General features: G+C 33.5%; 1 protein-coding gene across 1 annotated transcript in view; it reads right to left on the bottom strand.

The window, feature by feature from the left end:
• Positions 1–16,335, bottom strand: part of LOC306848988 (tight junction protein 2-like) — a 64,738-nt gene that overhangs the window by 1,370 nt on the left and 47,033 nt on the right. The window contains exons 11-22 of the mRNA XM_079383791.1: positions 14,538–14,688; positions 14,047–14,155; positions 10,927–11,146; positions 10,561–10,742; positions 8,906–9,001; positions 7,689–7,768; positions 7,377–7,587; positions 6,826–6,926; positions 4,738–4,959; positions 3,016–3,132; positions 1,024–1,371; positions 59–144 (exon numbers count right to left, since the gene is read on the bottom strand). Of these exons, the coding sequence (XP_079239917.1) occupies positions 59–144; positions 1,024–1,371; positions 3,016–3,132; positions 4,738–4,959; positions 6,826–6,926; positions 7,377–7,587; positions 7,689–7,768; positions 8,906–9,001; positions 10,561–10,742; positions 10,927–11,146; positions 14,047–14,155; positions 14,538–14,688 (1,923 nt within the window). The remainder of the gene's footprint in view (positions 1–58; positions 145–1,023; positions 1,372–3,015; positions 3,133–4,737; positions 4,960–6,825; positions 6,927–7,376; positions 7,588–7,688; positions 7,769–8,905; positions 9,002–10,560; positions 10,743–10,926; positions 11,147–14,046; positions 14,156–14,537; positions 14,689–16,335) is intronic.

A 16,335-nucleotide genomic window follows, 5' to 3' on the forward strand; every position in this document is an offset into this window, starting at 1 on the left:
TTCGCTTGCAAAATTTTGCTCATGTGACCACACCTTCTGAACAAAGCCAGACTCTCACCCGATAGGTTGTGGTCTGCTGTGGTCCAGTTTCTGAGATTTCATAGGGACGGCATAGATGTCTGGATGTTTCTGTGCAATCTCCAACTGAAAACAGACAAATCAAACACTAGAATTTCTAACATAAATATTTAGGCATGAGTTCATCAGAATTATGATTTGCCACATCAACTGGTATTTATCATTTGGAAGGAGCATCATTCCTTCTGGAGCATCAGTGAATGTTTGAACCTTTTTTAATAGTTGTGTTTGAGTCCCTCAGTTGTCCTCAGTATGAAAAGATGGAAATCATACAGTCACTGCTGGAAAGGGTTTAAATGTGCATAAGATGCTGGAAAACTGAAGATTCCGCAGGACATGGAGGATTTTTCTGAAGAACAGTGCTAAGTTTAACTGTTCAGAACAAACAAGGAACTCATGAACAACCTTCACACAAAACAAAAACAGTCATGGATCATCCAGGTAACCACACAGTATTAAGAACCAAGGGTTCCCAAACTTTTGCATGCGGTTATTTGAATAATTTCAGCTATTTTTTTGTCTTGTGGACTAAATGTAAACCTCTTTTATGTAAGATATCTTACTCAGGACAATACTAAATAAAAAATAACATGCATTTTGTATGCTCTCTTATTTTGTTAAAATTATTCACATTTTCACAGATTCTGGAAGGGGTTCACAAACTTTCGCATGTCACTGTAGAGGATAAAAGTAAAAGAAATAATGAATGAACTCAATGAAATAATGAATTAAAATAAAATAATCTACCTCCACTGACTCTTTCACAAAGAATGAATTTTACTTTTGCAGTAAATGTAAATTTATTTCTGAGCAATTAGAAAACATGTAGGTCAAGTTTCTGGAACTAGCATTTACAATACCAAGTTACTGGTTGACAAATCCAAGGAAGGAAGAGTTTTTGAATTGTCATTGTTCATGCAAAACCTAAAGACGGTGAAAACTCACCCTGGCGCTCTGGACCTCTTGGATCTCCATGACTCGCTGTGTCCGGGCCAAGTGATCCATCTGCTCAAAGGCCTTCACTTTGCCCAGGAAAGACCTCTGAGAGGGATCGTCAGGCCTGAGCTCCAGAGGTTTGCTGTCCCGTACCGGGGGGCTGTTTACGAGGCTTCTGGAGCTGCAGGAGGCGTAGGTAGGTTTGAGAGCTGTGGGGGGAGGTGGGGGTTTGGTTTTTGCAGGAGAGTTCTGGCTGCGCGGGTGCTCGCTGCTCGGGGGACTGCTTGAACGAGAGTCGTAGTTTCGAGAGGGGTCAAACTGCCCCCGTGACGCCTCCACTTGAGACAGCATTTTTACCTGAAAGACAAATTAATATGAAGGAGAACAGCACTACCAAATTGAATCACAGGGTTTCCTACTACACTTCTCTTCCTAAACCACAGGTAAATGCCAGCATTATATGGATTATATCGTCACCACTGAATTTTTCACACTGAGCTCCAAGATTCCAAACACAAAACCTACTAACACAACACTACCTACTAGTACAATCTCAAACTCCTAACTAATTGCTCCAGTTTTTATATAAACACTGCCAAAATGCTAAAAACTACTAGAAACACTTTATAATTAAGGTGCAATTCGTAAACATGAATTAATGCATTAGGAATCATGAAACAGTTATAGTAAACTAAACTATTAACTATTAACTGCAATTAAATATAGAATAAAATAAAAAATATTACTTGAAAGTAATGTGAAAGAAAGAAAGATAGAATTTTTTAAAAAATGAACTAAAATGACTAAAACTGAAATAAAACAAATTAAAGCTAAATATAACTTTTTAAAAAAGAATTAAAAGAACAAAAGCAAGTAATGATTTTTAATTTTAAGTCAAATAAAAACAAAATATAAAAAAAGCTCATTAAAATGTTAATAAATACCACAATATGTAATAATACTAAATCTCCTTATATTTACATATAATTAATACATATAGTTAATAAACAACAATTTTTATAGCATTTCTCTAGGTTATCGATGCTGTTAATTTCTACATATATTAATTTCCTTTTTAACATATTTGAAGTTAAATCAGAAGTTAAGGCCACACCAAAGACGATAACAATAAAGATATAGTTCTAAAAATTGTTCTCAATATTTAAGAATAGCAGAGTCCACACCACAGATATAACGATAAAGGCACAGAGAAACGATATCCTTGGAATCACTTTCAGAACAATTTTTGACACCCAATCAGAATCCATCCTGCTATAACGAGCTTGAGAATTTAAAGTGGTAGATGAGCGTGTGCTTAGAATAAACAAATGATATCGTTCAACGGTGTGAGCGCTAATATCGTTATCTTTATAGTTGTCCTTGGTGTGAACGGGGCTTTAATGTATTTTGAAAATATATTAATTAATAATAATATAATAAATATATAATAGGCCTATAATATAAATTTACACTAAACTAGATTTGAAAAAACTTTAAAATTAAATTTTTTATTAACTATTGTTACTTTTTGTAAATGCTTTTTAATTTTTTTTACATGGTCACGGTGTATGTGACTGGTACGATTTGTTCAAAATCATCTATAGATGCTGACAGTAGCTTTCAAGTACTAGTTATTTAGCCAATTTGGCACAACAGTGAACACGGCTCTACAGCGTACCAACATGTGTCACTGAGCTGCTGCGAGAGGACTCTGAGCTGCTGGAAAAATGGTTGCGCCAAATCAGGCCGTTCTTCTGCATGAGTGCGGGTGCAGTCAGGGGAAGAGTTGTGTTAGTCAGAGTCAGTTTACAGTCTTTACTGCAAAGATATTTGTAAACTTAAAAATGGATGCATGTCACATAATAAAATATCAATGTATTTCATCCTTTTAAAGTGTGGCTTAAGTGTCAACTGTATGCAAATTTCTAGTCTCTTTTTGACACTATTCAGATATCTTGATGAATGGTGTTTTTAAGAAAGGAAAGCCATTGGGGAGCTCACCTTTGCGGGGTCAGGCAGGAAGGTGGACATTAAGGGGGGACTAGCCTCTGTCAGCATCTCTCTGCTGCCCACCCGCCGGATGCGACATCGAATCTCTGGGCTGGACTTCCTGAGGATCTGAGGAAGCAAGAAAGAGATAGATAACATAGAAAGACGTCTAGGCAGGGGAATGCATTCATGCATGCATACATACACACACACACACACACACACACACACTACAGAAAACGGTCTGGAATGCATTTGTCTTGGGCCAACAGTATAGCATGCTTCTGATTTAACATTAACATCCATCCAAGTTTGCCGCACTTTTGTTTTGACCAGTTCACTTTCTTTACTTTTCCAGCTCTGTATGGTTACTTTAAAAGGCTTCTTAAAAAGTTGTATATTATTTTATTTTATTACATATTTTTTTACCATTATTTATTACCATTTTTAACATAATTTATGAATTATATTTATAAGGCCTTTTAAAATCACAATTTTCCCAATAGTATACAAACTTTTAGGATTATTTATATACTGTTATAGTATATATATATATTTTTGTTCTAGTATTTTTTTGTATTTATTATAATTATTATTATAAAAGCTAATTTTGAATTAACCTTTATTTTTTATATTTTTAAATTTAAATTTTAGTTTAAGTTACAGTCATTATGTGCTTTTGTCATTTTTTTATATCTCTATTTAGCTTTAATTTGTTTTTATTTGAATTAGCTTTTATTTTTTATTTTCAGTTTTAATTTCAATTTTAGTAATGTTGTTATGTGCTTTTGCCATTTTTATAAAATGTTTAATAAAATGTAAGAATATTTCACAAAAATAAAATTTTACTAATAAATAAAATGTAAACATTTTTAGAATTTTTTTTTACTATTTAGCTTTATTTTTTACTTCAGCTTTAGTAATTTTAGTACTTTAATTTAAAAACATATTTTTGAGTTAGTTGCCAAGGCAACATTTCAAATTTTTTATTAAGTTTTTCAAGCTAAAGTTTTCCATCATAGATATAACTTCATATATTTATATACATAGCTTTTTATTACACTTCATTTAACAAAAACATTTTAGTTTTATTTAACAATCACAACACTGATTCCCTGTTATTTCCAGGTTTTTCATAACCCCAGAAACCCTAATAATGATATTTGAGAATAATCATATCTATTCAGTAAATATTTAGTGATTAAGAATGTTGTATTTCTAACATCTAACAGAAGGAGGCAGAAGTGGTTGCTTTTTTGCATTTACACTACAGATGCACTTAATGTTCATCGGTTTATGGAAAGCATGAAATCCATGTGATTTGCCATGTAAACTCATTACTGTGCACTTCCTGGATTTACAGCATGTAATGCGTGCATGACAAGTGTGTGCTTATGTCTTGTTCTCAATGTGAATATGTATTTCCCCGCTGGCTCGACCTCTGCTGTCTTTCCTTGAGCTGACTTTGTGCTGATCTAGGCAAGTGTGAGGGATGCCGTCGCAGCAAGCATGTTTAAGTGTGCAGATGTCAATGCATGTGCAAGCAGTTCACCAATCACTGTGAAAGATGCATTATCCATATGTGTCGTCAGGCATAATAAACAGCCCACAATGTTTTGGAATTAGTATGCATGCACGTGCGTGGAACTATGTGCAACTTCTCTGATATCTCCAGGTTTTCCATGGAAGTGGGAACACTGTAGATGTGTTAAACGTGTGCATGTGTGCTCTAACCTCCTCTGGCATGACTGGCTCAGAGGAGCGGCTAATGGCTGACACCCGCTGGCGATCGAGCGGCTCGTCCGTTTCGTTATCTGTGCAAGTCCCGCCCTCGTCTGCCGTGTCGTCGTAGTCACTGGTCAGCCGGCTGTCCATGCTGAGATAATCAGCGCTCATGGCAGAGAGATACGACATGCGGTCGTCGTGAACGTCAAGGTCCCCCTCCGTCCCATCCAGCTAAAAGAGACACATGATGGATCTTGTGTACAGAGAGGAGTGAAAACAAAAAACAAAAACAAAACAGAACGAAAGCTGTAGAGCACCACCGAAGAATGATGAACAGTAAAAGCACAGAAAAACAGGAGGAATGACTCTCAAGACTGTCAGAAAAGGAAAGCATGCATTAGTAGGTAAACTAAAGGTTTAACTGTAAAGAAAACATTCAGGAATACTGGGAAAGATAAAGTGGGAAAATATGAATGAAGGAATCTTAAAGTAAAGAGATGATGTAAAATGTTGCATTAAAGTCAACATGAAATCATAATAGATTTTTTATGCACATTCCTGATAATAATGTACTGTACATGATTCATCATGTGTTAATATTTTAGATAAATTTGATAATATTTTCAGTTAATATTTCTGGTAACACGTCATGTTAACATTAGTTAACATGAATGAACACTACATTGATTACACTCTTTATTAATCTTTGTAAATGTTAGTTATTAAAAATACAGTTGTTCGTTGTTTGTTCATGTTAGTGCACAGTGCATTAACTAATGTTAACAAACACAACTTATTTTAATAATGCATTACTAAATGCTGAAATTAACATGAACTAATATTAATAAATGCTATAAAAGTATTATTAATCCCAGTCCATCATGTGACGCTCTGTATATTTTGCATGTCTCTCTCAGTTAACACACCTGATTCAGATAACCAGATCTACGTACATGAAGTTCATGAACTGTGTTCCGATTGATATGATCCCTACACAGTGTTCATTGCTCCCTACTCGCTGAAGTTTGAATCCATTGAAGTTTGCTTCACTTCGGAGCATTCACTCACGGATATGCGACACGCCACTGCCTGCAGCGTCTTCACACACCGACGAGTGGACATCATATACCTCTGTAAATAAATAGAATTTAAATTCTCGTCTCGCACACTTTAATGCACTTTGAATGGAACATATACACTCATTTCGAACTAGAATAATGGCGGAATTTCCTGTGATGTTCACTTCGCAGGGCACTTACAGTCGAATAGAACAAACATCTGACATGATAAGAGATACATATGAAATATTCTTTACTATATTTCTTATTCATATAAGATGAAAACAATTATGTTTTTTTGTTTTGTCTTAAGATCATAATTCAGTAATCATGGGATAAATTTTAAATAATTTTACTGTTGTTTTGAGGAGATGTTGCCAGGTGTGAAATATTCCAGATATTTCCTAACTTAGTCTGTTTCTAACTTAAGCTCTTCATTTTCATCTTTTACATAAATGGCAAAAAAAAAAAAAAGGTTTTTGTACTATTATTAGCTATAATTTTGAGATTTTTCCATTATATATATTTTTTTTTTCTTTTATTGATGACAGGTACTACTGCATGACAGGACTGACCTCCAAAAAAAAACAAAAAAAAACTTGCTCTATTTTAGAATATTGACATTAATATGTAATGTTTATATGTAAATAAGTAATATTATAATATTTATGTATTATTAATGTATTTATTATTACTATAAGCTTTATTTAATATGTATATTAATATATCAGTAGTATACTTTTTATACAAGTTACCTTTTATATAATAGCAATACTATTATGTTTAATTAATATTAGAGTAATCTTGAAAATGTAAAATTTTCAATTAGCATATGCTTTTATCAAATGTGACATACAATTGATGAATACAGCGATTTCAATTATGTCCCAGCTTGCATTTGTTCTCATTTTAGATTCGGTTTGACTATTTTGCAGAGGCAAAATAGTTTGTAAACAGTGTTTCATGGTGACTTTAACAGAAGGTTTTGTTTCAGAGTGGATAGAAGGTGGTGGAGAACTATATCGTCCATTGTTTTTACCTTCCCCTCTGAGACCCACACAGCGTGGGTCTGCTGGTCTCGTATGGTCTCCTTTAAACTGCCGTACCAGGCATCATTAGCCGAGTTCAGATCGATAACAGCTAACAGACCGATGGGGGAGGGACAGAGAGAGAGGAAATCAAAGCATTTGGGTCAACTGTTCTCTAGGTTCAACCTGATCTATTTATCTCACTGTGTTTCCATCAGCTGCTTTAATCACTTGGAGATTTTCAAATTGGAATCTGTGTCAAAGTCAGTTTATATTGATATGTGCCAATCACAGTATGTGATAGCTTCTCTTTACTGCACTTCCCCACAATTCAGTTTATAAGCATTTCAATTAACACAATCATTTTATAATCCATTTTTACAAATGTACAAGCTACCCAAGCACAACAAGCTTCTATAATGCTAGGATCTTTAATTAAAATAAGCAATCAAATAATTTGAATTTAAGCTAATTAAAAGACTTTAGGGTTGAGAAAAGGGTTGAGGGTTGAGAAAATAATGACAGATTTTGTTTAATGAGGTGTCTGGACCCCAGGACTGACCGGTAAACAGGTGTGAGCAGGTTTTCCTGAGCTTCAGAGCCTGGTCGTAGAGTTTGCGGGCACTGCGGTTGGAGCTGGGGATGATCCTCTGTCTCATCGCCTTCACCCCATGTTTGCTGTCCGGGCTGAAGATGATGACTATAGGGTACCACTGCGTGTAGTTTAGGGTGTCCACAGCTTTAGGGGTGACGTCCAGGAGAGCGTGCTTGTCCTGCATCAATGATAGAATTGGTCACTGTTCAGTACTGGTAAAATGTCAAACAAAAGAATGCAATAAGTTTTAACTATTAATTTGTGTGCATACACAATTACCTGTTCAATGATCTGTCGAATAGTGTTGAGACGAACCACCCCGGAGGATTTCTCCGACCCCGCATCTTTGGGTTCTGTTTCTGATGTACCATTGAACAAAAACAATGAGTATAATCAAACTACAAATAAAAATACTTACTAAACATGTACAATGCAATACAAAAGATTCGTGCTGTCAAACGATTAGTCACGATTAATTGCATCCTAAGTAAAAAATTTTGTTTACATAGTATATGTGTGTGTACTGTGTTTATTATGTATATACACACCCATGCATGCATATATTTAAGAAAAATATGTTACGTTTATATATTAAATATATTTATATATTAATTATATGAATATAAATATACGTGTAAATACTTTCTAAATATATACTGCATGTGCGTGTATTTATATATACATACATAATAAATATAGACAGCACACACAGATATATTATGTAAATATTTTTTTTTAATTTGGATGCGATAAATCACGATTAATCATTTGACAGCACTACAAAAGATAAATTTTTATTCAACGTTAGCTAAATCTCTGGATGCTGTAACACTCTGGACGCTGACTTTATCATGCATTTGCCCCTATTCATATGCATGGAAAGTTTATGGATATGGAAAAGCAGGTATGCAAGAATGTGCATTCAATTATTATTATTATTATTATTATCTATATTTTTTATGCATTTCAAATATATATATTTTATATTATAAATTATAGAAGTACTTCATAACAAGGATTGACCCCCCCCAAAAAATCCTCCATATAATTATATAAATAAAATTGTATAAAATACCTTTTATATAAAAGCAATAATATGCATTATCATAATAATTATTATTATTAGAATAATTTTGAAAATGTAAAAAATGTGCTGCATCTCTACTTTTGATGATTTATATTTACATTTATTCATTTAGCAGACTTTTTTTGTATAGCAAATCGTTAATTGGCTGTCTGAAACTCATTCGCGTGACTACGAGTTTAAAATATGCAAACTTTAATTAATGTATTGTTATATTATTTATATATAATGATATATTATTTATTCATGTAAAATTAAATTTTTTATATTTTATAACATGAATAGCATGACATCATATTGTGTTGCTAATATTAATTACAGAGTCTAAAGCAATTTTGCATGCTTAAAATCCAGTGTGAGCATCCCTTCGGACATTATTGATGGTATGGTAGAGACAGCAGCATCAACTCACTGGCAATTACAAACTCGTCTGGAAGCTCCGCGGCCAGTTTTTCACTGGCAGCATCAGCGATTGGTCCAAACAGCACAACCGGCCTTCGGAATCCCGCTATGGGAGAAGACAAGGCTTACAATCAGGATTTCACAGCAGAGGTAATCTGTTTTAGCCTGACTAAATAACAAAATGGTTTATATTAATGGTAATAAACCCGCTTTTAGCTATGTAAAAAGGATTAAAGAAGAGTCAGAAGAGTCTTGACTAATGATTCAAAACAGCCTTTTTCAAATTCTTGACTGTGGTTTTTGTCACATAAATCATGATGATTTTATTGGGTAATTTTTCCATGAACAGTGTGTAGGGAGCAATCTCTCTCTGTGATGAGCCCATTTTTCAAACGTATTAAAAATTTCTCAGCTGTCTGTGTGGGTATGCAGAGACTTTCATTAACGGTATTAGACCGGTCCGCTCAGAGATGTGACTAATGTTGTGTGCAAGCTGCCATAGCATTATTAAACTCTTTATTGTGTAAATGATACAGGTACCATGATAAGTAAATTACGATGTTTGCCATCCATTGCATCAGTTTTTTGTGAGGTATTTACCTTATAGTTTCTTTTTCTGGCTGCTTTCTGATTACACACACATGTTTGTATTGATGGTGTATTTTCTATCGCACTACACCAATCCTACCCCTTACAGAAAACTTTGTGCATTATTAGATTAAAAAAAAAAAAAAAAAAAAAAAAACATAACTTAGCATATTTTTTAAGCCTTCTGAATTATGGGGACATAGGCAGTGTCCTCATAAACCACCTTCATATTGTAATACCTCTGTCATACCCATGTCATTATACAAATTTGTGTCCCTATGAACCACCCAAACCAGTGCGCACACACACACACACGCACACACACACACACGCACGCACACACACACTACCAGTCAAAGGTTTGGAATAATTAAGACTTTTTAATGTTGTCAAAAGAATGATATTGTTATTTTATTATCAAATTATTATCAATTGAAAGCAGTTTTTGCTATAATATTTAAATTGTGGTACATTACCTTTAAAAAGTTTGCAGTAAGATTTACAAAAAAAGAAAAAATGGATAATTTATTTTAGCAACGATGCTTAATTTAAATGGATCATTGGAGACAGTGAAGACATTTATTATATTACAAACGTTTTTTTTTTTTTTTCAAATAAATGTAAATTTTCTATTCATCAGAGAATCCTGAAAAAAAGTAACAATTTACACAAAACTATTAAGAAGCAAAAATGGTTTTCAACATTGATACTTATAACTATTATTAATAACTGTGTGCCAATAATAATTAAGCTCTAAATCAGCATATTAGAATGATTTCTAAAGGATCATGTGACACTGAAGAGTGGAGTAATGATGCTGGAAATTCAGTTTTGCCATAATTATAAATTATACATTATAAAATATATTCAAATAAAATAGTTACTTCAAACGGTAAATGTTTCACAGTATTCATTTTTTAATCAAATAAATGCTATTGTTAGCATAAAAGACTTTCAAAATCATCAAAAAAATCATTATTCCAAACATTTGATCTGACCACACTGAATTGTTGAATAACCTTTAAAGTACACTTTGTAGTTTTTGTCATACTTTCTATTTTGGTTTGCAGCACCCACCTTCTCTCAGCACCACCCTCTCATAGGCAGGGAAGCGGGTGGAGACGGCCGCCGAATTTTCCTCTCGGCTCTTCCGCATATCTTTCTTCTTGGCTGCCCTCTGACCACGTAGCCTCCAGAAGTCGGCCCGGTCACTTCCTGAGCCTTTATGTGTGTTCTGGGCATTTGCCATCTGCTCGGCTCTGATCAGCACGGGAGAAAGCGATAGATCATTATAGACAGTGGTAGAAGCAGAGTCCGCTTGCACTCCAATATAAATACAAATTCATATTCTATTTGATGTTTGCACCGTTTCCAACTTAAAGGCTTAAATACCATTTATCTTTTAATCTCATGCAAAAATTGTCCGCCCTTCTCTGTTCTCACCTGCTCTTGTTGGGAATGATGCCCTTTTCCAGCAGCTGATTGTCTTTGCCCAAGCGGATGGCCAGCCAGTTTCCCAGCTTGCCGTCGTATAAGGTGTCCACCACCTTGAAGATCTCTCCCCGGGTGAAGGCGAGACAGTGAGGCAGCTCCTTCTCATACTCAAAATGAGTCCGGATGAAAAATGAGTCCCCTCGACCGGACACCAAGATGTCTTCATAAACTAGGACACAAAGCAGAAACATAAGCTCCCAAACATGTCTCAGGCGTAACTGGTAGAGCATGATGCAAGCAATGTCAATGTTTGGGGTCAACTGAAAATGCTTTTCAATTTTGTGAAGGTTAAGACTGAGATGTGAAACAAGACTAAAACTAATAGTGCTATTATAAAAAAAATATATATATAAATTAATGCTTTAAATAAATAATTAAAAACTTAATAGAAAGATAAAATATAAACATAGAACAATAAATAATAGGTAAATAAATCAAATCATAAAATAAATATGAAATACAAATAAATTAAATGCATAATTACAATGAAATAATCTAAAGGGACTGTAAATGTAAAAATAATTTAAAATAAATAAAAATAAACAGACAAAAAAAAGTAGACGAATAAAAAAATATTAAATATATTAATTATAATACAACTCAAAAGGTTATGTAAATGCAAAAATAGATAAAAAATAAACATAATAAAATAAATAGTTAAAATAATATATAAATATACCAATAAATAAAATACATAAATAGAATAAAAATCTTGCTGTAAATATAAAATAAAAACATTATAATCGAAATTCTGGCAAATCTTCAAAAGATTCTTTAAAAAGTAAAAATGCATAAATGTATAAAAATATAATTAAAATAAATAAATAAACATGCTAAATAAATGTGTGACCCTGGAGCAGAAAACCAGTCTTGGTTATAAGTCGCTGGGGTATATTTGTAGCAATAGGCAAAAATACATTGTATGGGTCAAAATTATTGATTTTTCTTTTATGCCAAAATTTCATTAGGACATTTAGTAAAGATCATGTTCCATGAAGATATTTTGTAAATTTCCTACTGTAAATATATCAAAACTTTTTGCACCCTCAGATTCCAGATTTTCAAATAGTTGCATCTCGGCCAAATATCGTCCAATCCTAACAAACCATACATCAATTTAATTCACCACTCTAATTCAATAATTTATCACAATATGATGTAAGTTTTCCATGCTTGATGTCATTTTATCATTTGTGAAGTGAAACTGCCATTGAATAGAAAACTTCAGTGCTATTTGACTTAGGATTCACAGTGTCAAGGATAAAAGTTCCAGCGGTCAGATTTCCTGTAGTGGTGCCGTCACCCTCTTGATTAAAGCTCTGACACCTCATCTGTCTCGGCTCAGACCAAATGCGCTTCAACCCCTGACAGCGCCAGACCTCGCTTTCCCATGAGACACCCACACCGAGAGGAGATGGAGTAAGAGAAATAGAGATGAAGACAGGGAGAGAGAGCCATAGAGGGATGGCATGACAGCAGAAAAAGAGGGATAGAGCAGAGAGCCGTGTCACTGCTGACAGCAGAGGTCAGAGCTGGCGTCCCGCTGTCTTGTGATGGGGTTAGGAACTTGTTTTTGGTTTCTGAACTCCAAATCCAATAGACTTCGACAGAAGTTTCTTTATCAGGACTGAACCAATTAACATCAGCATGGGGTTTTCATGCGAGGCATTTAGTTCCTCACATAACAGTTAAGAGAAAGTAAAAGCTCACAAACATGCTCACAAACATGAAAATCTGTATTTTGGCATGTTTGCGCATGCCAGCACATGACCACACTTGACACGGCAGTCCCTGGAAGAGCCAAAACTGGCTACGACTGGTTTTGTAGTGATGAGCAAGAAGCCGAGGCTCTGTGTGTACAGGGGGAGGGGAAGAGTGAGACGACAGCGCTTCCGGGTCCATTCACACATACACTGATGTAATACTGGTCGCTAGTTCTCCCACTGGATGCTATAATGTAGGGGTTTGTAAATATGACCCCCAAAATATGACAATCCTATTGCAAATGGTAGCTATATATTTTAAGACTCGTTTATACTGTGTGAGAAAACAGAGAGATATGACAACATGTTTTATAAGAATAAAATAACCCGTATTTACATGTACCGGAGACTGTACTAAATCCATAATTATTATTATTAAAAAAGGTGCCTAAATAAAAAATAAACAAATAGATAAATCAATAAAACAATATGTAATTATAATAAAAACAAAAAGGTGTTGTAAAAATACACAGATAAAAAAAATTGATACAAAAAAATAAAATACAAAACAATATATTGTAAACAAATAAAAATTAAATAGATACAAGAAATTTAACAAATAGATACATAGTAAATAAATTGATATGTAATTATAATAAAAAATTTGCTGTAAACAAATGAACAATAAATAGAAAATACATAAAATGTTAATATAATATGTAATTATAATAAAGCAATATAGATTAAAAATAGATAAATAAATAAATTAATATATAAATAATGTAATATAGTAAAAATAAAAGGTGTTGTAAACAAACAAATAATAAATAAATAGATATATAGATAAAAAGTAATAAATGGATATATAATACAATAAATAAAATATGTAATTATAATGAAAACAAAAGGTGTTCTAAATAACAAATAGATAAAATAAAATAATAATAAAATACAAAACAATATATTGTAAACAAATAAAAATGTAATAGATAAAAAATTAACAGATACATAAATAAATATGCAATTATAATAAAAAATGTGTTGTAAACAAATAAACAAATAGATAGATAAAAAACAATAAAAAAGTAATTAAAAACAACAGGTGTTGTAAAAACAATACACAGTTAAAAAAAAAAGATTTGTATGCAATATAATAAAAACTAAAGGTGTTGTAAACAAATAAACAAATAAATAGATAAGTAATAAATGGATAATACATACATAAATAAAATGTAATTATAATGAAAACAAAAGGTGTTGTAAATAACAAATAGAATAAATAAATAAAATAATTCAGTGTTTTTGTGTTCCCTGAGGTCAAGCGAGGGGCAGTTTTGTGTGTTTAATATGTGTCTCTTGCTCTCACCCTCAGTTTTATTCTGTGCCAAAATGGTCACGACCTCACCCCGTGGGATCTCCAGCAGGAACAGCACGGCCTCCTCTCGCACAATGCCCCGAAAGTCAACATTATTCACCTTTAGGGAGAGAAAGATAACACACAAATACAGTTGAAAAGGAAATGTGGTAAATGCAAATCAAATTCAAAGCATGTTGTTCTCTCCTCCTAAAGGGGTCATTACATGGAAAACTGCACTACTATGTTGACGTAATGTTGACTTAAAGCTCCCTCCCTCTCCAGTCCACCCAGGCTATTTCTGAAAACTATGATGACTACATAATAAGCATAATAAGGTTACATAATCATAAGAGTGGTCATTTACATACAGAAGATTGAATGATACAGTAGCAAAAAAGGCTTGTTTATTATAAAGTCAAAAACAAGATGACCCAAAATGATCAGAACAAGAACATTTGTAAATCATTCAGCTAAAGCCAACAGAACTGTTGTTTTTGTACCTTCATAATCTGATCCCCCACACGGAGACCTTCTTCTTCAGCCGGACTGCCCTCCTGAACTCCTGCTATGAATATTCCCACATCATTTCCTCCAGCCAACCTCAAGCCAACACTCTCTTCTTTCTGAAAGCTCACCATCACTGTGTTGGGCCTTAAAAAGAGAGACAGAGTAAGGTATTTGCTAACATCTTATCTGTAAAACTGTGAGACAGTTTTCCTGTGACATCACTTTAGAAAGCACAACACACCAATCATGAAAATGACATTTTGCTAAATTATTTGAATAGGCCTTTAAAAAAATAAAACAAAAAATAAATAAATATACCATTGCACAATGTGTGCATATAAATATAGAATAAATTTGAAATTAAATATTGAATTTAAATAAATTCATAACAAAATAAGATAATTTATCTGTCTGTGAATTTTGATTAGTGAATTTATAGGAATTATAGCAAAGTCATTATGCTGCCATCTGTGTTTCAATCTCACTCAAAATATGAATTTTTATTAGCTTAGCTTTAGATGGTAATTTGAATTAGATTTTATATTTTAGTTAAAGTTTTAGTAATTTTGCCATGTGTTTTTTTCCTTTTTTATTATTTTTTAAGTCCATCTTTGATTTATTAGTTTAAACTTATTTAGTTATTTTAGTACGCAAGTTAAAATTGAAAATAAAAAATTAAAAAGTTGAAGTTATTTTAATATTTCAGTTTATATATAATAATATATAATTTCAGTTTTTGTTTACTATAATAATCCTGGATGACACAATGCTAATTTTTGGCATTTGAGCCATACTTTAATTGCTAATAATTTTGTCTAATAAAAAGGTTAATTTCAGGAAATATACTTTTCCAAAACGCAACAGGAACCCACTTAAAAGAATGACTCCCATATAAACGGAGGTCATATGATGACCCTTAAACGGGTCATATGATGCGATTTCTTGTTTTCCTTTTCTTTAGTGTTGTTTAGCTGTTTGTGCATGTATACGATCTGCAGAGTTACCCACAAAAGGATTCATTCTAAAAGAGAAGGCTGATCCAGACCGGGCTAAAACGCCTCATTCAAACACACCCCCACATGTCTACGTCACGATGTCAAGCCATGTCAGGGAGACGCTGTGTGTTTCTATGTGAAAGCAAAAGCACTTTATTTGGCCTTCAGAAAGTAGAAGCAATTAGGAATCATTGTTAAGATTTGTTTACAACACAACAGCACAACCCAAATGCTGGAATTTGTGCAACGCATTTTATGGACGACTGTTTTATGAACCTAGGAGAGTACAAGGCTGGCTGTGCACAAAGGCTATTTCTAAAAAAAAAAAAAGGGGTCAATTCAGACTCTGCTATGACAATCTGGCACTTCTGAATCAGCGACTGTAAGTATGTTTTGTTATTAGTTTAAGTATATGCTATTGACTGTTCAAATGTGGAGTTTTGCGCAGTGTACAGTAACGCGTCGTGTGTGTGTGAGAGAGAGAGAGAGCGAGAGAGACAGGGTCACATCACAGTGGAGTCAGCTGTCTAAATCGCAGCTTGTGTGCAAATACATACGAGCAGCATCACTGTGTCTGTCTCTGTTCCTCTTTCGGGCTTGAATTAATGGTAAAACTAAGGACATTATTAACTGTCTTTATATTTACTTTGAAAGCTGCAGCTCGCAATTATGGTAAGGGACATTACATTTATGATGCGCACTTGGGGTGTTCGGCCAATCACAATGCACTGTGTCAGCTGGCCAATCAGAGCAGACTGCACTTGTCGGAAGGTGGAACTTTGTAGAAAACGACGCG

Source organism: Barbus barbus (genome assembly GCF_936440315.1).
Source record: "Barbus barbus genome assembly, chromosome: 29".
Classification (NCBI taxonomy): domain Eukaryota; kingdom Metazoa; phylum Chordata; class Actinopteri; order Cypriniformes; family Cyprinidae; genus Barbus; species Barbus barbus.